Source organism: Engraulis encrasicolus, chromosome 5 (assembly GCF_034702125.1).
Source record: "Engraulis encrasicolus isolate BLACKSEA-1 chromosome 5, IST_EnEncr_1.0, whole genome shotgun sequence".
NCBI classification, from domain to species: domain Eukaryota; kingdom Metazoa; phylum Chordata; class Actinopteri; order Clupeiformes; family Engraulidae; genus Engraulis; species Engraulis encrasicolus.
This window is the reverse complement of record NC_085861.1, coordinates 34606500-34631388: the sequence shown is the minus strand read 5'-3', so window position 1 is coordinate 34631388 and position 24889 is coordinate 34606500. Positions and strand designations below refer to the sequence as shown.

The 24889-nt window shown below is 46.8% G+C and overlaps 1 protein-coding gene and 1 long non-coding RNA gene across 2 annotated transcripts in view; both read right to left on the bottom strand.

Moving 5' to 3' along the window:
- Positions 1-2158: 2158 nt before the first annotated feature.
- On the bottom strand, positions 2159-13839 carry kcnj14 (potassium inwardly rectifying channel subfamily J member 14). Its single transcript, XM_063199882.1, has 5 exons — positions 12166-13839; positions 10086-10606; positions 8974-9297; positions 4019-4336; positions 2159-2467 (listed from the first exon to the last, which is right to left on the bottom strand). The coding sequence occupies exons 1-5, from the start codon at positions 12713-12715 to the stop codon at positions 2159-2161; spliced, it is 2022 nt and encodes a 673-aa protein (XP_063055952.1). The 5' UTR covers positions 12716-13839.
- Positions 13840-15939: 2100 nt separating this feature from the next.
- LOC134448505 (uncharacterized) overlaps positions 15940-24889 on the bottom strand; it is a 13367-nt gene continuing 4417 nt past the window's right edge. The window contains exons 2-3 of the long non-coding RNA XR_010034779.1: positions 16920-17022; positions 15940-16137 (exon numbers count right to left, since the gene is read on the bottom strand). This is a non-coding gene — a long non-coding RNA (uncharacterized LOC134448505). The remainder of the gene's footprint in view (positions 16138-16919; positions 17023-24889) is intronic.

Below are 24889 nucleotides of genomic sequence, written 5' to 3'. Positions count from 1 at the left end.
AGTTTGCTATTTTGGCAAACTTTTTGCCACTCAGTACAAATATTTGCCAATCCATGTCTTCCTTTCAATCAGCACGAATGTCCATCCACATTTTCTTTTCAATTGGTACAAATGGCCATCCAGTATTCTTTTCAATTGCTTCAAATATCCATCCAACATTCTTTTTTGCTCTGGTATTTGTCTTCCTGAGATCAGAAGTCCAACGTAACCTGAGCTCCTATACAGAGCTCATATCACATACATATATAAATACATGTCTGGAAAGACAGTCAATGTCCCTGTCAGTGAGCGGTGCCGTACGTGTATAAAATGTAAAAATGGTGTGACAGGCAGGTTTGAAGAAGGCCAGATGTCCGAAACGTCACTTCGTTTAAAAAAGAAAACATTGATCAGAGTGTGCAGCATCTTTGTTATTTTTTAGTGACGGGCAAGTTTGACATTGCAGAGTAATTCTGTGAATATATTCTCTAAGTTCAGTCCTGTCAAAAGTATTTTTTCCTCAACGCCCACACAGGTGTGCATAGCGCCATTAAAAAACAGCTCTCTTCAGGCGAAACTACACTTGCGTCAAGAGAGCACATTTGAAAAAAAAATACAGTAGAATACAATGTTAGAAATAACTTTGTACATGCAATATGCTATATGAGGGAGCAAGAAACCACGCAAAATTGCTGCATATTTTCTGTGGTTTCTGCTGTTTCTTGCGGTGTAGAAGCTTCAACAGGTTGTCCAACTCTTTTAAGTCCAGATGCAACCCCCAATACCAGCTCACTCCGAGTCTCAGACCCGGAAGATCCCTGCCTGGCGGTCTGAAACCCTCCATGAGTTTACTGGGACCAGGGCAGCACTAACAAGCAGCCAGACTCAGGAAGGAAACAAACACTGAAACTGTGTGTGTGTGTGTGTGTGTGTGTGTGTGTGTGTGTGTGTGTGTGTGTGTGTGTGTGTGTGTGTGTGTGTGTGTGTGTGTGTGTGTGTGTGGTGACTTGATTCAAGCTACGTATAAAACAGTCCTTGCTGTGTTTGACATGTTGACTGGCTCAGTGAGCGTCATTGCTGCTGCTGTTGCTGAGCGCATCCACGCAGGGGCGCTGTTGCATCACAATTGGGTACGTGCTGAAGCCACTACGATCCTAGCGCCAGAGCTGTGTCTGTGTCCCTCTCTCTCCCCCCCCCCCACACACACACACAGAGCTGTGGCCGTGTCTTTTTCTAACATACACTTAGAGCAGAGCACAGCACAGCACAGCACAGCACACACACACACACACACACACACACATACCCACACACACACACACACACACACACACACACACACACACACACACACACACACACACACACACAGAGAGAACACACTCTAGCGCTAGGATGTTTAAAAGATCACCAGGGCCAATCAGCCAACCGATGGCCATACAGCCCACCAGTCCTCCGACTCCACCTCTCCTCCTCTACTTCCATCACCACAGTCATCCTCCATCTCCCTCCCTCCCTCTCTCCCTCTCTCTACCTTCTTGGCCTTGAACAACGATCACCTTTTTCTCTTTCATTCATTGCTTTCCTCTATTTACTCCTCTCTCTGTCTCTCTGCTATCTCCTATTCTTTCCCTGTATCATTTCCTTCTATTCTTTCTACTCCTTTCTTCTCTTCCTCCCTCTCTCACGCTCTCCTTGCTCTCTCTATGTTCGTCTCGTGCTGCCCCACTTACCTGGATGCTGCTCTGGGACCCTGCTCTCCTCTCACCCCAACACTGTACGCACTCCTTGACTCTCCTCTCCTCTTCTCTTCTCTTCTCTTCTCTCCTGTCCTCTTCTCTTCTTTCCTTCTCCTCTCTTCTCATCTCTTCTCCTCTATTCTCTCCTCTCTTCTCATCTCTTCTCCTCTATTCTCTCCTCTCTTCTCATCTCTTCTCCTCTATTCTCTCTCCTTTACTGTTCTGCTCTCATGTATTCTGCTCTCTTTTCTTTCCCTTTCTGCCATGTCTCTATCATCTGTTCCTCCTTCCACTCCTCACCTCCTCTCCTCTCTCCTCTCCCCTCCTCTCCTCTACTCTCTCCTCTCCCCTCTTATATCCATCTCTCCCCCTGTAGCACTCCCCCTATCCTATCCTACCCCCCAGGCCCCCTGGCCTCGCCACCTCGTCCTCCCCACACCTCACTGTGCGTGTGGGTGCTCGCTGGCGGCCCGGGACCCCCGTCGTGGCGGGGGGGTGGGTAGGGGCGAGGGGGGTGCGGAGAGCGAGAGGGGCGAGGCTCTCGGGGGCCGCATCTCGGAGAGCGAGGGTGGCGGCGAGGGCGAGGGCGAGGAGGCGGGGGAGGGCGTGGAGAGCTGCAGGGCCACCTCGTTCTCGTAGCAGAAGGACGCGCGCGAGCGCTCGATCAGCTTCCTCTCCGCCAGCTCCTTGGCACTGCAGGACGGCGTGTTGGAGACCTGGTACGTGCGGTTGAAGTACGAGTAGTCCACCTGCAGGACACACACACACACACACACACACACACACACACACACACACACACACACACACACACACACACACAATAATGGAGAATACACAGAGAGAAGAAAACACATATCCACAACGCACGCACACGCACACGCGCACACACACACACACCCACACACACACACACACACACACACACACACACACACACACACACACACACACACACACACACACACACACACACACACACACACACACAGGGAGCAAAGGTCAGAGAGACATAAAGCCACGGGTTAGTCCAGACAAAAGCAGTGGGTGGGTCATGATAAAGCAGTAGGTTAGCCCTGGCCTGGCCTCCCCTTATATTGATCCTTCAGAAGGGCAAGGTCACGCTTTGTCCCCGCGGCCTCGTCTCATTGGCCCCTGCCTCTCTTAGTCCCGCCCCCTACCTTTCTGCTATTGTCCGAGCCCAGTGCTAATCAATCTCTCCCTGTCCCAGGGTTCCATACTCCCCAGCTCAATCTGACTCCATGCAAACCCGAGAAGGATTCTTCTTTGTTACACAGGTCCACTTTCTCTGCACTGACACGCCCACACATATGGCTACTCTTTCCCTCGCTTTCATTATTTTTAAATAGCTTTCATTCATTCATTCATTCATTCCTTCATTAAGTAATTCTTTCATTCATTCTTCCCTAAAGGAATATCCGCCCCCTCCCTGTGCCTCTCTTTCTCTCTTTCTCCATTCCCATTGATCTCTCTTTCCCTCTCTATCTTGGAGCAATTTTTCCTCTCTAATTACATGGCTCGTCTTCATTCTGTAGGATGCACCGTTCACTTGAATGGGGCTCCCCGATGTTTGCACGTCTGATGTTTCTGAATAACACACTTGTGAATTCAATATCAGACTGCTGCCAATGGCAACAGACTTTTGGCCGCTATCTCTTTTGTTTCATATCACTCCGCAAGGTGATTTCACAGAGCAACACACCACGGCACTGTTCTACAACAGCAAGCCAAGTTTGGAAGTCAACAAACTATTTGCGTTGTGGCTGTCATTTTAATTCCCCAATAATTAAACCTGTCATTAAATCAAAATGTAGCCATGTAATAAGCATTCGGACAGGGGCCCCGTCATGGAAAAGATCCCTTCAGAAAAACCTCTGGGGTCTTGTATCTCTCTGTCGGTCGCTTTTCCCGGACAGGGATCTTCTCACTAAATGTTATTCCTTATGTAGAGCACGGGCTCCAAGCAGTGACTCCATAGTATCTCAGAGGTGAGGTACAAGGAGCGACGCTGTCCCTCTCTTCCTCTACCTCTCTCTGCATCTCTCCTCTATCCCTCTCTCCCCTCCTCCCTTCCTATCTCTCTTTCTCCATCCTTCTTTTCCTCCTCACCTCGTAGCATTTTTTCTCTCGTAGAGCACGGGCTCAAAGTGGTGACCCCACAGTATCTCGAAGGCTGGGTCGGCACTGTCCCTCTTTCTCTCTTTCTCTATCTCTACCTCTTTCCACTCCTCTCTTTTCTCTCTTTACCCCATCCCCATATATCCTGCTCTCCTCCTCACCTGGTAGCAGTTTTTCCTCTCGTAGAGCACGGGTTCGAAGCGGTGACCCCACAGTATCTCGGAGGCGAGGTAGGAGGATCGGCATTGTGTTGTCATGGCGGTGGCCTCCACCATACCCTCCAGGATCACCACCATCTCCAGCTGCGAGTCGCACTCCAGCGTCTGCCTGTCCATCTCGTAGAAGGGGCTCTCCTCGTCGATCTCGTGCACGATGGTGACGGGCGACACCAGGAAGATGCGGTCCGTGCCCGTGTCGAAACCCACATTGATGTCCACGTTGTCCAGGGGCAGGTACTCGCCCTCGGGGGTCACCCGCGGCTATGGAGCAGGATGTAATAAATACATCATTATTATATTATATTATATTATATTATATTATATTATATTATATTATATTATATTATATTATATAAATTACACTAACACACGCACGCAGGCAGGCACGCACGCACGTACGCACGCACGCGCACACACACATCTTAATATCTTTGTGGGGCCCTCCCATTGACTTCCATTCAAATTAACCCTAACAACAGCTAAAGAGTGCTAAGCTGTGCCCAAACCAAAACAATCCCTAACCTTAACATGTCAGTGAGGAAATGTTTTTAGACTTTTACTTTTACCAGTAACAACAAAACTACCCCAGCAGAAGGGGTCTTGTTGGCACTTGTTGGTGTGCTCCAATAGTAATGACCTCACTCACACACACACACACACACACACACACACACACACACACACACACACACACACACACACACACACACACACACACACACACACACACACACACACACACACACACACACACACACACACACACACACACTGTCGCCATCATCAGCGTCACCATCATCAGATGACACCATAAAACATAAAACTTCTACAGCTATGATGTTGCATTAGATTACATTTAGCTGAAACTCTCATCCAGAGCCACTCACTGGCTGGCCCCTTACATGGCATACGTCAGTCAGACATACATGCAATTTTCCCGTTTGTGTGCCCAGTGTGCTGTGGTGTGGCTGTGTTAAAATGTCAATGGGGACATTTCCAGTGAAGGGTTGCCAGATGTGACTGATGATTTCCAGCCTAAAAATGCTCAAAAAACATCTGAAGGTTATACATTCTGCAAAATTTTAACTAAATCCCATTAATTTTTATGGCCATAAATCTGCAGAAAAAACTGAATACCCTTTTTTTTTACCCAGAACAGCCCAATTGGGTGGAAATTGAAAACCCTCAGAATTGGTTGTTGGTTAGGGTGGGTATATGGAGTAATCAACCAGTAAAGGCACTCAAGGTAGTTCTAGTATTTTTAATTTGCCAGTGTGAATGACAAGTACATAAATCATAAATCATTATTGGCCAAATAGGAAGAAAGAAAAAAGAGAGAATTAATTCAAATCACCCAAGTGGACCAAATATTTTACAAAAGTTAAATCAGAGAAAACAGGACCAGCAAAACTCCTCGTCCATGGGGTTTGACTGTTTTAAGTGTGTAGATCCAAAAGGCTTGCTGTCTCAGTAGCTGTTTACGTAATCATGTCACCACCTCGGTATGGAGGTGTAATGTTCTCAATGCCCCAGAATTTTAGTAATGTGCATGAGCTGTCGTTTACTTTTACATAGTGGAGCGCTATTGCATAGTCCATATCCCTATTAATCTCTGCAATTCTCAATTTCAGGGCGCATTTGCTTTGACCCACACAAATCAGTTCACACAGGTATTTTAAGAGGTATACCACGAGTGGTACAGCAGTTAATGAATGCACCTTTGGGTGGGGCGGTCAACCAGTTTGGCTGTTTGGAAGGATTGGGTGTCATACGTAGTGTATGTACAGTACAATCTCTCAGGGGAGGTGATTTCCTAAATGAGATCAGTCGGGGGTTCCATGCAAATGTCACTTCAGGCCAGATCACTCTGTAGAGTAGTGTTTTTTGATAATGTGTTTCACCTCTCCATCCAGCTTAGAGAACTTGGTGGGGAAGCACAGTTGCTGCAGTGCTGAAGTGCACCTTGTGTTTTATTTTTCAGGAGGTGTGTCTTTGTCTGTGGCTCTGGCCCGCTGATACGCTAATTTCAGCATGGCCACGCTCGCGGAGGGTCACTTCTCATCCCCCACTGGCCCCCACTCCCATCCATCACACTCCCTATAGCCGCCTGTTCCATCATCAGTCACTAACCCAAGCCAAGCCTCCACCCATCCATCAGACACCTGTGCGGCTCTAATCCCAGATCATTGCTTGACCCGTCCAGGTCAAACCGCTGGTGCTGGGGAGATTACAGATATTCACTCCTCTGTGGCCCACTCAGCCGTTATCCTGAGCCAGTGTCCATGCTGTACTGTGAGATATTGGTCGCACTGTGAACCAGTGTCCATAAAATGACCGTACTATGAACTCTTGTTTGTACTGTGAACTTGTGTCCTAGACTATGACCTGAAGCAGAGACAGCATCTATGCCGATCTATGCAGACCTCTGTAGTGTTGTCTGATGATTCGGATGATGTCTGTCAGGCAGGTAGGTTGTCTCCAGCCTCCCTGTCTGCCTTCCGCCTGTCTACCTGACTAACCTGCCTTACTGTCCAATTTTCCTGTCTGCCTGCCTGTCTGCCCCCTCCCTGCCTGCCTGTCCATCTACCCGCCTCCCTTCCTGTGTGTCTGTGTCCCTGCCTGCCTACCTGCCATCCTGTCCACCCATATGTCCGTCTGCCTGTCTACCTGACTGTCTGTCTGCTTCCTTGTGTCTCCCTGCCTGGCCGCCTGCCTCCCTGTCTTCCTTCCTGCCTGCTTGTCTGTCTGCCTGCCTGCCTGCCTGTCTCCAAACCTGCCTGTATCCCTGCCCTTCAGCCTGCATGCCTGTGAGCTAGATCCTGGAGTTCGAGCCCCACACAGGAGGACTGGTGACTCAGCTAAAGAGAATACAAGTTGAGGATTAAAATAATAATAAAGACCTGAATCTGCAGCAGCTGTGGCCTTTAGAGAAGCACAAGCACAAGGGACACATACAGGAGGACACATAACACCAACAACACAACCAACACCATATAGGGTGGCAACCACATAGTATACCTCTAGTAGTAAACACCAACTCATGCAACAGGAACAAGAATACAATTGCACAGCAACAATAGCAACAGCTCTATAACTTATAAGACTATGTCATCTTGGCTTTTGTCCTAGAGGGGGGGTGAGGTTATTGAGTCTGTCTATTGTGTCTCTTTGTGTTTTTGTAACTACATCAGACATACTATAAATCAATCTATCTATCTATCTATCTATCTATCTATCTATCTATCTATCTATCTATCTATCTATCTATCTATCTATCTATCTATCTATCTATCTATCTATCTATCTATCTATCTATCTATCTATCTCTCCATGATGTATAATAATACAAATAATAATAATAACAATAATAATAATAGTAATAATAATAATAAATGTCTAAGTCCCGTTAAAGCCCTTAATACAACAGATACTACTACTTTCCCACAACTTAAAGGAACAGACCACCCTTTTTTGATTTTCACATATTTGCAGTATTTCCCAACATTATTCATGAATGTGCATATAATTTTCGTCTCAGTGTTTTCAGTACTTAGATTTATTGGATCAGAATTATTAGCATAGCTTAGCATAATCACTGGAAGTAACTGGTATCTTTAGCATCAAGCCACAAGTGGTCACTGGACGGAATTAAATTGCCGTTTTACACTCCAGTGAATTTTACATTAATTTTAAAATGGTTTATAAGTACATTTGATTGTGTTTTATTTTGTACCATAGACTTGCATTGCTATGCCTAATGTGGCTATACTGTTGAACGGGGCAATGCAAACACATAGACGAAAATTATATGCACATTCATAAATAATGCTTGGAAATACTGCAAATATGTGAAAATCAAAAAAGGGTGGTCTGTTCCTTTAAAGCTTGTCAAATACCCTTACTATATCCTGTTGTACAAAACATAATGTGAACATGTGAATTGGGTATTTTCTCTCCAACACACACACACACACACACACACACACACACACACACACACACACACACACACACACACACACACACACACACACACACACACACACACACACACACACACACACACACACACACACACACACACACACACACACACACACACATGCTTAGATCAAGGACCTCTTTTCAAAGACTTAAGACGCATATGCATTGTACACACAAACACACGAAGATGTACTGGCAGAGAGAGAGAGCGAGAGCGAGAGCGAGAGAGAGAGAGAGAGAGAGAGAGAGAGAGAGAGAGAGAGAGAGAGAGCGAGAGCGAGAGCGAGAGAGAGAGAGAGAGCGAGATTCCTCCCAGCATGACATATTGTGTGTGGGGGAGTTGTTGGGAGACAATGGTGTGTGGTTGGGAACAGAAGTATGAATTAATCTCTTCCTAATCTTATAAACCCCAGATAGATAGATAGATAAATAGATATAGAGATCTCACACAGGACAACCAGTCATTACACCACACCATAGAACACCAGTAACACAGCAGCTCCACATCACACAGATGTTTCTCTCTCTCTCTCTCTCTCTCTCTCTCTCTCTCTCTCTCTCTCTCTCTCTCTCTCTCTCTCTCTCTCTCTCTCTCTCTCTCTCTCTCTCCATCCATCTCCTTCAGAAGCTGTGGGTGAATGTGTGCAATTCGTCTTAAATTCCCCCCGTCTCTCTCCCACCTTTAGCAGTTGTGTGCTCACAGATGTGTGTCTTTACCAGGTAGTTGCTGTCCGTGAGCATCACACACGCACACGCACACGCACACAGACACACAGACAGACAGACACACAGACAGACACACACACACACACACACAAACTCTCTCTCTCTCTCTCTCTCTCTCTCTCTCTCTCTCTCTCTCTCTCTCTCTCTCTCTCTCTCTCTCTCTCTCTCTCTCTCTCTCTCTCTCTCACCTTCAGCAGTTGTGCGCGGACGTGTGCCTCTACCAGGTGGCTTCTCCTGAGGTTGGCCACCCTCCACATCATGCAGAGCTTGCCGTCCCGCAGCGCCACCACGGCGGAGCTGGAGAAGATGAGCGTCTCGTTGCGCTTCTTGGGCTTGGCGATCTTAGCCATGACTGCGCCGATGATGAAGGCGTCGATGATGCAGCCCACAATGCACTGCAGCACGACGGCCGCCACCGCCAGCGGGCAGGCCTCGGTCACCGACCGGAACCCATAGCCGATTGACGTCTGCGTCTCCAGGGAGAAGAGGAAGGCGGCCAGGAAGCTGTTTACCTGCCGGGTTACATTACATTACATTCAACATGGTCTCATGACACTGCGTTAAAAGGTTGCTGAATGCCTGAGCCCTTTTTTAAGAAAAGCTGCCCTCAGCCTATATATCTCAGCTTACGAAACACATAAAAATAGTTACATTTAAAAGCTAAGAGACCCTCACCTTTCATTAGAATGTGTTCATTCATCTCAAACAAACAGAGATTTTTAATAAAGTTGTCTCAAATCTCATGAGCCTGAATGTTGCGTAATGCAGCTCCAGGCATCAGGGCCAATGTTGCACGACGCAACATCCAGCATCAATGGGTAAAACCGCCTATCGTGTGTGTACACCACGACTTTGCATGTTAACTTGCACTCTATAATGCAGCGTGACAGGTTAGGTTTAGAGGTGTTTATGGTTAGGGCTTGTCTCTCTCATTGGCAAAAGTAAAGCATCAGAAATGTTGCTTTTCTGACAGGTTAGGGTTAGGGATGGTTTTGGTCAGGGCACATCTCGCATTTTTACGTTTGGAAAAAGAAAGTCGCCATGGCCGCAGGAAAACTACTTGCCTCATCCTTGTCACGTGACAAAACTGATTTTCAGTGGCATTGTAGAGCACAAGTTAACATGCAAAGGCGTTCCACCAATATGTGGATTGCACTAGCATGAAATGACACTTTGAGTGTTAAATTTGACTCTGAAAGTGTACAGTGTACTTACAGTAGATTATACAGTATTACATTATATTATATTACATCCAACTTCATTGTCATAACATGTGTTAGTATAGAGTAATGAATCGTACCTGTGAGAAGCAGGGCTCAGGTGGGACCGGTGGAGGTTCCGGAACCACAGGCGGAGGAACCGGAATCTCAGGCGGAACTGGCGCCACCACCGGGTCCCTCCTCTCCACCCCTGGTGCTGCTGCTGGCCCAGAATCCACCTCTCCAGAGCCACCACCCACCACCGGTACCAATCTGCCTGGGCCCAGACCCAAACCCAGGCCCATATCCACAGCACCGGCAGTACCGCCTGATCCCAGACCAGATGAGGCGGGTGGTGCGGAGAAGGCAGCAGCCGCAGAGGAGGACGAGGAGGACACAGAGGAGGAGAAGGACGAGGGAGGAGGAGACAGCGGCGATGCAGGAGGAGGAGGAGGTGGCATCGGCGGTGACAGTGGCATCGACGGCGGCGGCGCCATGTCTCCGTGCGCGGCCGCGATGAGCCAGAAGGCAAAGCCGAAGAGGAGCCATGAGAGCAGGAAGGAGAGGGTGAAGATGACCATCATCCAGCGCCAACGCACGTCCACACAGGTGGTGAAGAGGTCTGAGGACAGGAGAGTGGAGCAGAGTAGCGCAGAGAAGAATAGAGTAGTAGAGTAGAGTAGAGCAGAGTAGAATAGAGTAGAATACAATAGAGTACAGTAGAGAGGAGAGGAGAGTAGAATAGAGTAGAGTAGAGTGAAGTACAGTAGGGTACAGCAGAGTGGAAGAGAACAAAACAAAACAGCAGGTTTAGACTGTTGAAGGTGCTCTTTGGTAATAGAGAAGATACTGTATATAAAAGATACAAATACACATTAAAATACACAGATAATACACGCTGCCCCACAGACTAAACATACAGTAAACACACCTGTATACATTCAGACATTGGGAAACATGCTGTCAATACGGTGCTATGCAATACTCTAGGTGATGGTGATTCAATGTCCAATATCTTTTGACATGTATTGGGACAAATGTGTTGTATTGGGGTACATTTCTAATATGATGTAGCTTGGGGTCTTTGAGGGTTTGCTTCTACTGAGACGGATTATACTGCATGACTAAAGTTCCATTTACTGGGGAAAAAGAATTCCTATGGCAGACAACTTCCATTGGGAGGGAAAGTGGAAAACAGCGATCCTAGCGGTTACGTTCCAAACACCAGGGTGATCCTATTGAAACTCCCATAGACAAGTTTTTTAAAAAATCCCACAAAGATATGACTTGGAACTATAACACCAGACACATTTTTCAGCGTACACAATAGCATGAACTACTACCTGTGAAAATCTCAAGTCATTTTTTGCCCTTTTAAGAAAAATAGAAATTGTGCCAATCTGGTCGGAAACAGACTACAGCTCCCAGCATGCTGTGCTTCGCGCCTCGTTGACAACACAGAGAAACAAATGAACGCGAACGAACGCAAGTTCTTCGCATATCTTCACATTCTTGTAATCCTATGAGTTCCACATTGTCTTCTTATTACACATATATACACGCGATCATTTTGGTATGGTTTTAAATTCTCTAGTAGATATGATGGCTTCTGTGGTGACGAGTAACCACCTCTCTGGCTCATGTTTGGCTATGCTAATTTGGCTATGCTAATTACATGGAGTAAACAAGCCACACATGCCAGTCAGTGTAGTTCTGTATTAGCTTTTTAAAGAATATTAAAATCAGCTCAGATCAGTGAAAAACCGAACATTTTACCACCTGGTTCGATAAAACGGGCCAACATGCCCATAATATGACTGCCACTACTTCTACTTCGTCGTCAGGGCCGAGATGTAATTTTTCAAAGAAAAAAAACATTCATTTGTTGCAGGGGGTTGGAACGTTGCCAGCAGGGGGCGATGAGATTACTTTCCCTCCCTATAGTTGCCACTACTGATTCCAGTGGTCTCTGTGAAGTATAGTGAGGTATCGCTCACTCATGTTGACAAATGATGTATGCTATCGATTGATTATGTTTTATAATATAGTATGTTATCATAGTTGTAAAACTGACCATTAGTCGATCATTTATAGTGGATGATTATTATATAGTGCTACCAAGTGGGGTGTATGAAGAGCCTATGCGGTATGGTATAATCCAGGTGTTTGTGATTCCTGTACCTGTGAGGTATCGCTGGCCCCGCTCGCTCATGTTGACAAAGGTCACGTTGCAGCGCCCGTCCTTGCCCACAAAGCGGCTGCGGGGCCCGCCGCGACCCCCCGTGCGTTGCCGCCGGCGCCTCCGGTGGTGTGGAGGGGGAGTCGGGGAGGGGGTGGCTGAGGAGGACGGGCCTCCGCAACCACCGCTGCTCCCGTTGCCGCTAGCGACCACTGGACACACCGCCCTCCGCAGTCCCATCCCCATTCCGCCCTCTCCTCCATCGTCATCATAGCTGGCGCCATTGTCGTACGCCTGCCGCGCTCCTTGGCACCCGCCCTCGCTGTCCTCCGTCTCCCCTCCCCCCTCCACTCCGCCCATCATGAGCACCTTGCCGTTGTGAAGTGGCGGGGGGCTGGCCAGGGACAGGGCCAGGGGTCCCAAGGTGCCACCCCCCACTCCGGACCTGATGTCCTCCACGGCGGCGCTCTGGGCCAGCTTCATGACCTCCTCCTCGTCCGCAGCACTGTCCACCACCGCACTGAAGCGGCGCTTCACACGCGCAGCACCCATGGCTGCTGTGGAAGCTAGGGGCAGGTGTATGTACTCCAGAATCAGTCTGGCACAGTTGCTAAGTATTCCTTTTTTGATGTTCCTTCGCTACAGTGCAAAGGATACGAAGAGTCTATATGTGTGCCTATAACGTGTTTTATGCTTCCTTTAGGTCCTTTATTTACACCAAAGGAAGAAGGATGTGTATTTGTAGTGTGTGTGTGTGTTTGTGTGTGTACAGTGATTTTATGTTAATGTTCTGGATTGTGAGTGCTTCTCTGCATCATCAAAAGATTGAGGTTGTTTAATCCAAACAGTTAAATCCTGACAGATGAATATCCAGTGCAGAACACGCAGTGTGTTTGTTTCCAATTATTCACTGAGAGAAACTCCCAGGAAATCGAAACATGGTCGCATGCTCACACACTCTTCCAAGCTCTGCGTGCTACAGTATGTGTCAGCATGCCCAGATTATCCCACAGTTCCAATCAGAAAGAGTCTAAGTGAGAGGCATCGGCCACAGCTGGATACTGTAACACACACATCCAAAATCCTCTGCCAGGCATCGTAGTCAGCCAGTCAGCGAGTCAATCGCTCATCCAATCTGCGATGTGGTCCGGGTCAGAATCAGGGTGGCTCGGGTCATGCACCCAGCTGAGTTGGCCCTGTCTGTCTGGGTCGGCCCAAATCTCTCCCGTCAGGACTTGACAGACAGTCCCAGCAGCGGAGCAGAGAGTGCATGGGTCTGTGACGCGCCAGAGCTCTCTCTCTCTCTCTCTCTTTCTCTACTAGCTGAAGATTTCCAGAGGAAACATTCAAATGATCAAGTGTTACACGTGCTCCCAGTGTGACACGGTCCAGTCCTGATGGTCCTCTCCAGGCCTCTGCCCGGTCAGACTGACAGACGGAGAGATGGAAAGACGGACAGATGGACAAAAAGAGAGCACTGGAGAATGCCGTGTCCCCCTCACACTAGGACTAGGAGAGGGGGCTCCGACTCAGCATCCATGTTTTCAAGCATGTCCAACTTTTTGCAGGAAACACCACAATCCAGTTTACCAGGTCCTTACCACCTTACCGTGTGTTGTCCTGTTAAGTCACTGTGTGTATGCATGTGTGTGTGTGTGTGTGTGTGTGTGTGTGTGTGTGTGTGTGTGTGTGTGTGTGTGTGTGTGTGTGTGTGTGTGTGCGTGTGTGGTGGTGGTGGTGGGGGGTAAGGGGGCTGAACAGGTTCTAGAGATACTATGCTGACTCCAGCCCTACAGACAAATCAAAGGGAGAGGAGATGCTTGAGATTCAACAGTAAAAACCTGCAAGGGTAGAGGGGTTCACAATGAGGGTCTTAGTACCTGAGGCAGGTAATCGAACAGAGGACTGAGGGAGGGGAAAAGGTTGGCTTCATGCATCGGCTCCAACATACACCATGCTCATTTCACTTATCTCTTTGTCCCAGAGACTGTAATACTCACTCTCCTTGCTGTGTGTGCATTTGTTGACGTCCAGGGAGAGAGAGATGACACACACACACACACACACAAAACAAAGTCGCAGGTGAGGAGAGAGACTGTGGCGGTTCTGAAAACCGAAAATGGAAAACTTTCACAAACCAATCATTTCCATCGTTCAAATAATATCACATAATCCTCAAGCAAGAAATGTCGTCCAAAAAAAAGGCAAAAACTGAAAGAAGACTTACTGCTTTGTTCTTCAAAAGTTGTGCGGAGTATTCTGCTCCAAAACTCTTACTGTAAAGTTGCTGTCCTCGATGCTCTCACACCTGAGATGTCTGATGAATGCGTCCCTCGAGGGACAGCTTCTGAGGAAGGCTCTGGCAACCGCATAAACGAGCAGGAAGTCCATCACACACACATGCATGCACCTCCTGCCGACAACGCCAGCTTCCGTCTGTCTGTGTGTGTGTTTGTCTCTGTCTGTCTGTCTGTCTGTCTGTCTGTCTCTGTGTGTCCCCTCTTACTCTCTCTGTCTGTCTGTCTCTCCAAGGCCTGTCTTCCTAACAAAGGGCTCCCTCTCCCTGGCAGGGAAGCCCATCTCCGATTCTCCAGCAGGCATTGTCAGTGTGTGGAGTGGGGTTCATGTGGAGCGATGGAGGCTCGGCTCTAGCGCTCGGAGGGGCTAAGTGTGTCAGCGGTTCCCAGGGAGGAGGCTGCGTTGCCTGCCTCACAGTAAAATTAGCTCCCCTACAGTGGAGCGAACGGGACGGCCAGGCAAGAGCCACGTGACGGGAGAGGGAGAGAGAGAGAGAGGAAAGGAAGGATACCAGCCTGCTTTGGGGGCTCACTGGCTCGGGTCTTTATGAAACACGCACACACACAACACACACACACAACACACACACACGTAGTCACACAAACACTCCCACAGCCAACATATACGTCTACTCAACTCTGCTCAGTCTGTGTGTGTGTGGAGTCGGGAAGAACAAAAAAAGAGTCAAGAATTCTTCTCAAAAGAATAAAGAAAGTGAGCTAGTCGAGAATGAGAGTCATACCTGCCATTAGCCTCTCCAAGTGTGAAGCAGGCCACAGACCAGTGGCCTCTGAATTTACCAGAGTACAGATGTGTGTGTTCCTTTATATGTGTGTGTGTAGCTGTAGAAGGTATCTTGGTAATATAGTACTGTAATGCTGACAGTGATTTGATGTTAATACGACTTCTTGACCTTGGTGACCCTCTTGAAGGTCACAGTGATGCTGGAGAGTGAAAGGACGTGAGGTGTCGCAGAGTCCTCAGGGTCCTAGAGAGGTCGGTTGCCCCTCTCGATATCACACTACACCTCTTTCTGCTCACAGACACACATGCACACACACACAAAAAACCACACACACACAGCTCTGTCCCAGATTCACAGAGCCTACGCAATGCAACGTGTACTAGGGCCGCAACACACACACACACACACATACACGGACACACATGCACACACAGACACACAGCTGTGGACTGTGCAAGAGGCTTTTGCTAGATGCACAAGATCCAGCTTCCTAGAAAACAGAACTTCAGGTTCACCACTTCCTTGTGACTTCCTCCAGGCACATGACCTGGAAGCAGAGTGTTAGTCGCTAATTTAGTTACTCGGATTGTTCTGAGCAAACCTGTGCAGCAGATATACATGCAAAAAGAAACAAGGACTCGGTTTCTAACAATAAAAAAACAATCTCTAAATAAATACAATTTTGAAAACGTGCAAAGAGATGATGAAATCCGTGATGAATTAACTTCCAGGTTTTCTTGTTCCTACTATGTCCTGGATGATCCAAAAACTGGCAGTGGAGGAATCACTGGGGAGTCCCAGGCGTCCTTTCTACCCCTTTAATCTTCGTCATCTCCTTCTCTCTTCCTCTCTTCGTCTTCTTCTTCTTTTCCTCAGCTCTCACTGGTCCCTGAGAGACTAGCTGTCTGGAGGGCTTCCAACGGGATGAAATCTGCAAAGGCACACGCACACACGAATACACACACAAGCCATCAATGTACAGTATGAATGGATTATGAAGCTCCCGGACATTATAAATGGCCAAATTCAAACACACTCACACATGCGTGTGCACATGCTCGCACACACACAAACACACACACACACACACGCACATGCACATGCACACAGCAATATAATCACTTATTCCTTCACCAGTGATTATTGGCGTAATGCTTCTAAATGATATCCTCTGAGCGAGTATGTAATAGAATGAGTAGGTTATAGGCCAAGGAGGTTAGAACAAGTAGGTTACGGTTGAACCTGAGAGAGATGCAGCAGGCTGGGTAAAATCCCTGACTAGGCAAGTAGGTGCATGTAGGTGCAAGTAGTGCTTAATCATATGGGATCAGAAGTGAGTGACCGAACAGTCATTCAACACAACAGAGCATTCTTACATCCGTGGATGACAGGACCCTGAACTTGACACCACAGTGTTGAATATTGGTGCGGATCAGTGTTTGTGCTGCTTGAGTGTGTGTGTGTGTGTGTGTGTGTGTGTGTGTGTGTGTGTGTGTGTGTGTGTGTGTGTGTGTGTGTGTGTGTGTGTGTGTGTGTGTGTGTGTGTGTGTGTGTGTGTGTGTGTGTGTGTGTGTCAGTCATATAAATACAGTTCATACATAGATAGACAGACAGACAGACAAAGAGACAGACATAGGCAAATGCATACAGATAGACATACATTAGGAATAGCATAGGTTATAGTACTTGTACACAAGAGGGGTTATACATTACCAGGCTTGAAGAGATGCTTTACTGTCTGTCAGATGTCTGTGATGTCCCCTCCAGCTCTTCTGGCAGTGTGGGAAGGACGTCAATGCTCTTGGGAGATGAAGAGCTGTAACAGACAGACAGACAGACAGACAGACAGACAGACAGACAGACAATTTCAATACAGTGCAGGTAGATTATTTCATTTGGCAAGGTTCTCCCTGAGAAAACCATGATAATGGACTATACAAAGTACAAACAACAAACTGCAAAATTCAAAGAATCAGGTTCATAGACCAGACCTAAGTTACATCCCATGCAAACCGTGTGTGTGTGCGCGCGTGTGTGCACGCGCATGCTCGTGTGTGCGTACTTGTGTTGTGTCCTTGTACCCTTGCAGTGTTGCCCCCATAGTTCATTGTTAAGGCAGCCACCTTGACAACAACCTGGACCCACTAAAAACATAAAGTGTACATTTAAACCAAAATGTATACTTTTAAGGTTTTCATACCCATATTTCGCACAAAACTGTCATGTGCTAGTCATGTGCTGTGTGATCTTCTGTGGAAATTCTGTGGGAATAACTGGCTTGTGTGTGTGTGTGTGAGAGAGAGCCGCAGCTGAGCTGCCAGAAAATGCAGCATTGACTCAAACATGTCTATGACCCCTGTGGTAACCTCTGCACACTGACTGACACGCAACTGTAGGTCAGAATAATGACATGTTTATGAGAGAGGAAAAGAGGGGGAGAGAAAAATGAGGAAAGAGGGTAGGGGTAGAGAGAGAGAGAGAGAGAGAGAGAGAGAGAGAGAGAGAGAGAGAGAGAGAGAGAGAGAGAGAGAGAGATGGGAATGTTTTCTCATTACGACTGAGTCTATTGATTACACAAGCAGTATAGTCCATGGTGGATGAGCAGGGACAGTAGAGTGGCATTGAACAGAGGCAGAGTACTGACCTCTCCCACTCATGGTTGTAAACCACATATCATATGATAACTCCTATCGAGTACCAGCCCAAGATGCCTAGACTTTTTGGCTACTGGTATGTTTTCAGTCTATGTATCTCTGAACCCATTGTATAATACCACAGGTCCTTACACCACATACAGGTATGCAGTTAGTGCTCTGTTTTTACATCTACCCGTATTGAAATGAACAGGTGGTGATTCCCAGATGTAGAGGTGGTGATTCAGGTGACCCACTCCAGATAACTCCAGAGCTATTCTCTTCTCTTCTCTTCTCTTCTCTTCTCTTCTCTTCTCTTCTCTTCTCTTCTCTTCTCTTCTCTTCTCTTCTCTTCTCTTGTACTCAGTAACCGATAAAGACACATGCTTCACTCCCTTCTGTTTTTAACCCATTTTTCTTATGCAATATTAAATTGGAAAATAAAAAGGTTGGCGTCTGTGCCTTGACTTTGAACCATGTATTGCTTGGCGCGTCTGCTCCAAACTGTTGGAACCACTAAAAAGTAACAAAGATGAGGCGTGTGCAAGGCTCGTGTCATAAACTGTAAATTAAAGCTGAAAAACAAACAAAACAAAAATGTGGATATAAACTGGGGCAACGGACGTTTTGTGCTTAGTCCATCTTCAATGTCTCCATTCTTGTGTAATATTACAAGTAGAAGTCAGGGCACAGTTAATAACTTAGTATTTGACTGTTTATACAAAGGATAATGTAAATAGGTGGTGGATCTGGCGAAAGTGTATATACCCTTTCCGCCACGACCATGAAGGCAAAGGCTACCAATATAATAACACAACATGTTGCATTGACTACCCCTGTCTACTGTCTATTTCTCAATGTAATTGCTCAGTGGTAACACACTCCTTGAATAACCACCAAGGCAATAGACATAGTATTCTGCAGGTGGCGTCAAAACCGCATCCTTGCCGACAGAGGGAAAAACACAGGAAATATGTCTCAATAGGGCTGAACGTGTGTTCTATATCGATGCAGGGCAGGCTACCTATACAATTCTCCTTGTCGGCAATCCTCACCCTGTCTCAGCACAACCCAGTCCAGCCCAAAACACCATGACAACACTTTGGGGGCACTGAGACTGATACTCTGCTCCCTCCCTCTCTCTCTCTCCCTCCCCCCCTCTCTCTCTCTCTCTCTCTCTCTCTTTCTCTCTCTCTCTCTCTCTCTCTCCAATGTGTGCACATGCTGTTGCCATCTTTTTCTGAAGCTTGTTGACTGGCCCCTGCTGCCTGTTAGTATCTTCTAACTAAGGGACCCTGTGTGTGTGTGTGTGTGTGTGTGTGTGTGTGTGTGTGTGTGTGTGTGTGTGTGTGTGTGTGTGTGTGTGTGTGTGTGTGTGTGTGTGTGTGTGTGTGCGTGTGCATGTGTGTGTATGTGCGTGCGTAAGACAGAGTGTGCTTGGAGGGTCCAGGGTGCTGTGTGGTGCTTGGAGAGTGTTGACAGGAGCTTTAATGAAGGTCTTTATCTCAACCAGGGTGGGTGGAGGGGTAATGCAATGTGTGTGTGTGTGTGTGTGTGTGTGTGTGTGTGTGTGTGTGTGTGTGTGTGTGTGTGTGTGTGTGTGTGTGTGTGTGTGCGTGTGCGTGCTACCCTCATTCCCATGCACAGCTCCCTGGGCCTCTAAGCCCGGCAGGTTGGTGTGCTGTGTCTGAGGTGTTGGTTTGCCCCGTGAGAAATTGTTCTCTCACACCCCTGAGCTGTTCTCTCACACCCTGACGTGCCAGCTCCTGGCCATCAGGACATAGGCCTACTGTGGCAGAGAAAGATAAGGCAGCACACAGCTCACTATAGGAAAATGTATAGGTGGTGGGGGTGGTGTGGCGCAGCGCGCCAAGCCCCCCACATTTGGGCTTGCATGCCCACGGAGACCCCGGTTTGAGTCCGCCAGGGGTTATTTCCCAACCCTGCCCCATCTCTCTCTCCCAATTGTTTCCTGTCTACTGTCCTGTCCTGTAATAATCAAGGCCAAAAAGCCCCAAAAAATGTGTGTGTGTGTGTGTGTGTGTGTGTGTGTGTGTGTGTGTGTGTGTGTGTGTGTGTGTGTGTGTTAGTGCGTTCGTGACGGTTTTGTCACTGACTAAACACCCCTGAATAAAATAGAATCAAATTCCTAAAATATTCAGATTTAGTGCCATCTAGAAGAATGTTCCAAAAACCCAAACAAACAGAGAGAGAAACACTGACACGTTTCCAAGTTTCTAAGTTTCCAATTTCCTCTTACATCCATTCTTCTTTCCTTCTGTTCATCCCCACAACACGCACACACACACACACACATACTGCGCACACACAAATACACACAGGCACACGCCACACACACACACACACACACCACAAGCAATTCAGATTATGTCCCATTGTTACAGGTAGGTGTCACAGAAACAGATTACGGTTCACCACAAATATCATTTCAAAGTCATTCAGCATGCCACAGGATGAGTTATCTTCCTCTCTCTCTCTCTCCCTCTCTCAGACTCCTTTCCACGTGTTCAGTTTTTCCATTCATCATGTCACCATATTAGGCTTATGTGCATATGTGAGTGTGTGTTGTGTGCGTCTATGTACGTATGTGCGTCAGCATGTGTGAGTGTTTGTGTGAGTCGATTATCAGCATACCTAGAGTCCCTACACTGGAGCTATTACATCACTGAGTTCCGCCCTTGTTGGGGCAACAAAGCTCAGCCTCAACAGATGGGATCCCGGGCGATGTGCCGCACGGTTGTTTCGTCTGCTCCCAACAGATGCTTCTCCTGGGCTCACACAGCAGCCTCTGAGGTCACTACTTACTTAGCATCTGTCTAACAATCAACCACACACACACTGTAGCAGTGCGAGGATCTGACATCAGTAATAACATCACTGGAGATAGTTTCTTTTTTTGTTTGTGTTTTTCTTATTGTCAAAGCATGCTAGTGTCTACCAACCTGCCCGAAAAATAAATAGCCTCTTCATTACCATTTTGGTGACAATAAGGTTATAAAAGGGGTTAAGCCAAATCAATCTGCCTATCAATCTTTAGCCCATTTACTTGTGTGTTTACTAAGGCAATTTGATTTGATACTCTGAGTATGCTGTAAGCTTAGAAAGTGATCAGACAGTTAGATTACTATGTAACCATGTTCCATGGTATGTAATCATGAAAGGCATGCTTCACATAGAGTAATAATGTTATGCCAAGTTATCAGCCACAGCATGGGTGCCACCATGCAGAAGTGAGGGGGAAATGTCAGCAGGCCCAAGTGAAGCGATCAATATAGCCATCGACTGGCCCAGTGCTGTGGTAGCAACAGCAATGTCGTCAATACTACAGCATCACATGGAGTCACATCAGTGCCCTCTATGTATATCAACATACCAGTCAGTTACTTTCTGTCGCACTGTGGGCCATCTGAATGTAGGCTGTGTCAGTGCTTATCCCACATAGTCCTCCATTTTCTTCACTTTTAGTCATGTACTGCTGGGTGACTACACAGCATAGGCCATCAGTCTGTCCATCAGAATGACTTTTGCAGTGTTCGCACGCAACAGAGGTCTGGTGACCTTGTCTGGGTCGGCATCTGAGATGGCATTTACTCTCTCCGTATCTCTCTCATCTCTCACCACGTGCTCTTGAATTACAGCTTTCCCCATTAAGCCTCATTAAAGATACTGCCCTAATGGCTTCACGTCCCTTTTTTCAGTTCATGTAACATGATTTAATAGTCTGCAATCCAGCAACCTAAGGGTTAATGCAGACACTGCCCCCTGGCCTGGTTCTCTATTGGGCATGGTTTCAGGCCTGTGTCAGCAGGAACTCTTGGGGCCGTATGTGTGTGACCGTTTCTCTGTGTAGCATCCAGACACCTGGACCCCACTATGGCTGTGTGTGTGTGTGTGTGTGTGTGTGTGTGTGTGTGTGTGTGTGTGTGTGTGTGTGTGTGTGTGTGTGTGTGTGTGTGTGTGCGTGTGTGTGACAATGTAAGTGTAATGCAAGTGTGCATGCAATGCATCCTCTCCCAACACCTGAACTCCACAGGATATGAGTCTGTAATACATTTCTTAGTGTACTGTCCACTTCGTACGGAGCTCTCCAAGTAACAAAAAAGGAGGCGCGCCGCACAGATGGCTTGGCTAGAAAATATTTCAGCCGAAAGGTTACAAAAGAAGTCAGTGGCTAAAATGGGAGCAACAGACGTCCATTTTCAATGTCTCTTGTCCTTTTTGTTACTTTGAGTGACCACTACTCTTTGTGAATGGATGTACCAAGCAAGAAACGCCTCAAAAGCTTTTATGGTTTTTCCTTTACTGCATACGGATGTAATACCTGGGCCCTAGCACGCGTGTTAAATGCACATTTTGAGAGGTGTCTCCTTCACAGCATGTATGCCACCGTAGAGGCAGCCCAAGGTGATGCAGCACTCACACTCACCCTCTCTCTCAGCACAGCAAGTGTGTGTGTGTGTGTGTGTGTGTGTGTGTGTGTGTGTGTGTGTGTGTGTGTGTGTGTGTGTGTGTGTGTGTGTGTGTGTGTGTGTGTGTGTTCGCTCTTGAGAAAGAAAGGAAGCATACGTACGCATGTGTATGATACATGTGCTCAGATGGCACTATGGCTGTGTGTGTGTGTGTGTGTGAGGGGGGGGGGTTATGGTAATGCACACCGTCTTCTCCTAGCATGTTGCCTTTGCTCCAGTTTATTACACATTATGCCTCCCAGCCTTAGACACACACACAAACACACACGGTCAAGGGAGAGGCGTGACGTCACAGTTCCTAATCCCCCACGAGATCGCCAGCAACTGCCGATTTCCCAACACTCTCTCTCTCTCTTTCTCTCTCTCTCTCTCTCTCTCTCTCTCTCTCTCTCTCTCTCTCTCTCTCTCTCTCTCTCTCTCTCTCTCTCACACACACACACACACACACACACCATATTCTTTACTGTCCTTGCCATGGCTTATAATACTGTTCTACTCTGCACCTAATGTTCTCTGTCACTCAAATAAGACAATCTGCATGCCATGATCGCCTTTCTGTCATACTCATTTTTTTCTTTTAAGCTAAACTGACCCCTTAGTTTAAGCCGTGTGCACACTGCAACTTTTAGATTTTTATTTCCTCAACTCTATCTGTGCAACTATGAGCATACATCAGATGTGTGCAACTATGCACTGTATATGCATACCTCAGATTTTAATGTCCTCAACTATATATAGTATATGTCTGCTACTATATATATGTGCATACCTCACCTTTCTGCCTTGATGCAATTGTTCAATTGGTTTCCAAGGAAATCCATTCATCCACTCATCCGTCAAACAACGTGAGTTGCGGACCACAGCGTAACATTGTGTGACGATGTGCCAGAGCACGTGAGTCATCAAGACTTTGAGAGGAAGTCCTTAATGGACTCTACTGAAGAGTGTAAAATTTCACTCTGTTCAGTGTTGAATGGATGAGTGTTACGTAAGAGACTGAATACCACACTCCCCTCTATAGACTAGAGTTTGATGCTACTTTACACTCATAAGTGTTGAGTGAACACTGCCAAATGTACTACACAGTATACCGCACAATGACATCTCTGTCTGCGTAGGCTTCCACACAGTGCCCTGCCTGGCACCCCTCTCTGCATGGATGCGTGTCCTAAATGGGAAGTGAAGCAGTCGGCCAAATCAAATCTCTTTTTTTTCGTTGGAGCGTTTTCATTTGAACCTGAACAACCGAAATAAATACCCATTCACTCGCTTGCTGTGAGTTGGAAGATTTTGTTTTTTGTGCTTCGATGAGCGTATGCAGGGTGTCCCAAAAATGCATAGGCCTATACAGTAAACTACTGTATGAATATTTCTACTGATGTCCTATTATGTGTACAGCATCTAACAACTATTAATACTGGTTTGTTTACATTAAAGGGACACAGTGCAGGAAATGGTCAAAAAAGGTACTGCAACTATGCTGCTCATTGAAACTGGGCTGCCTATTGCCAAATTTGATCTTTACATGAAAGTTTACTAAGTAATAAACACATATTTTCTAGTAAGATCCAAGTACAGTCATTTTTGCAGCTAAAAATGGCTATTTTTGGAAATTCAAAATGGCGGACCATGGAGAAGATCCCCCTTTTCATGTATGAAAAGTGCAATTTTTCCAGTCATAATGAATACTTAGAATTTGATGGAGGTGGTCAGTATTCATGAAAAAGGTAACATTAGTGATTGGGCAGCATGAATTCTGGAAATAACTAAAAATCTCACACAGTGTCCCTTTAAAAAAAAGTTTTAACTCCAAACAACATTCCAAAAGTTATTGGTGTGTTGTAAGGTGTCTGGTTATGTTGCAGAACATTTTGGATGATACACGGAATATGCTAAGATATTTTTAAAGTAAATATGAACAAACCATGCCCCCATTCAAATGGCCAAGACATCGGAAAGTACTCAACAAAACAATCTATGTCAGGTACTGATAAGTCAATTCCCCACACCACCAGGTACATACAGCAGTTTGAGAGGAAAAACTGACCAACACTCTGTGGCATAGTCCACTGAGGTAGCCTGGCTATCGCCACACCATGTCACAAGTGAAATGTAGTCTGGGAACCATCTATTTATTTTCTCACGGGGGAGGTTGATCGTAACTATTTAAAACACTGCCTAAAAGGTTGAAGGAAAGCTGGTTTTGTATCTGGTGTGACCATGGTGGATCTGTCAAAGGACTACAAGCACCCGCTTGGACAGTAACCTGTCTTGCCCTCCCTCCCTGTTCTTTGAAGACTTCAGCCAAGGTCGCAACGCAACAGAGACAGCCTATTAGTTAGAACTAAGAAAATCTTTGATCGCAATGAGCACACAAGACAGCATGGCAATTAGGGATGCACGATGTATCTGCCTTAACATCGGTATCTTTGGTCGCAATGAGCACACAAGGCAGCATGGCAATTGACTGGCTACCACTGAGGTGCCCTGAGTGTGGCTCTAACCCCACACACCACTACCTGGGCTTCACCATCATGCTTGCCCCCTAAACTGTATGATG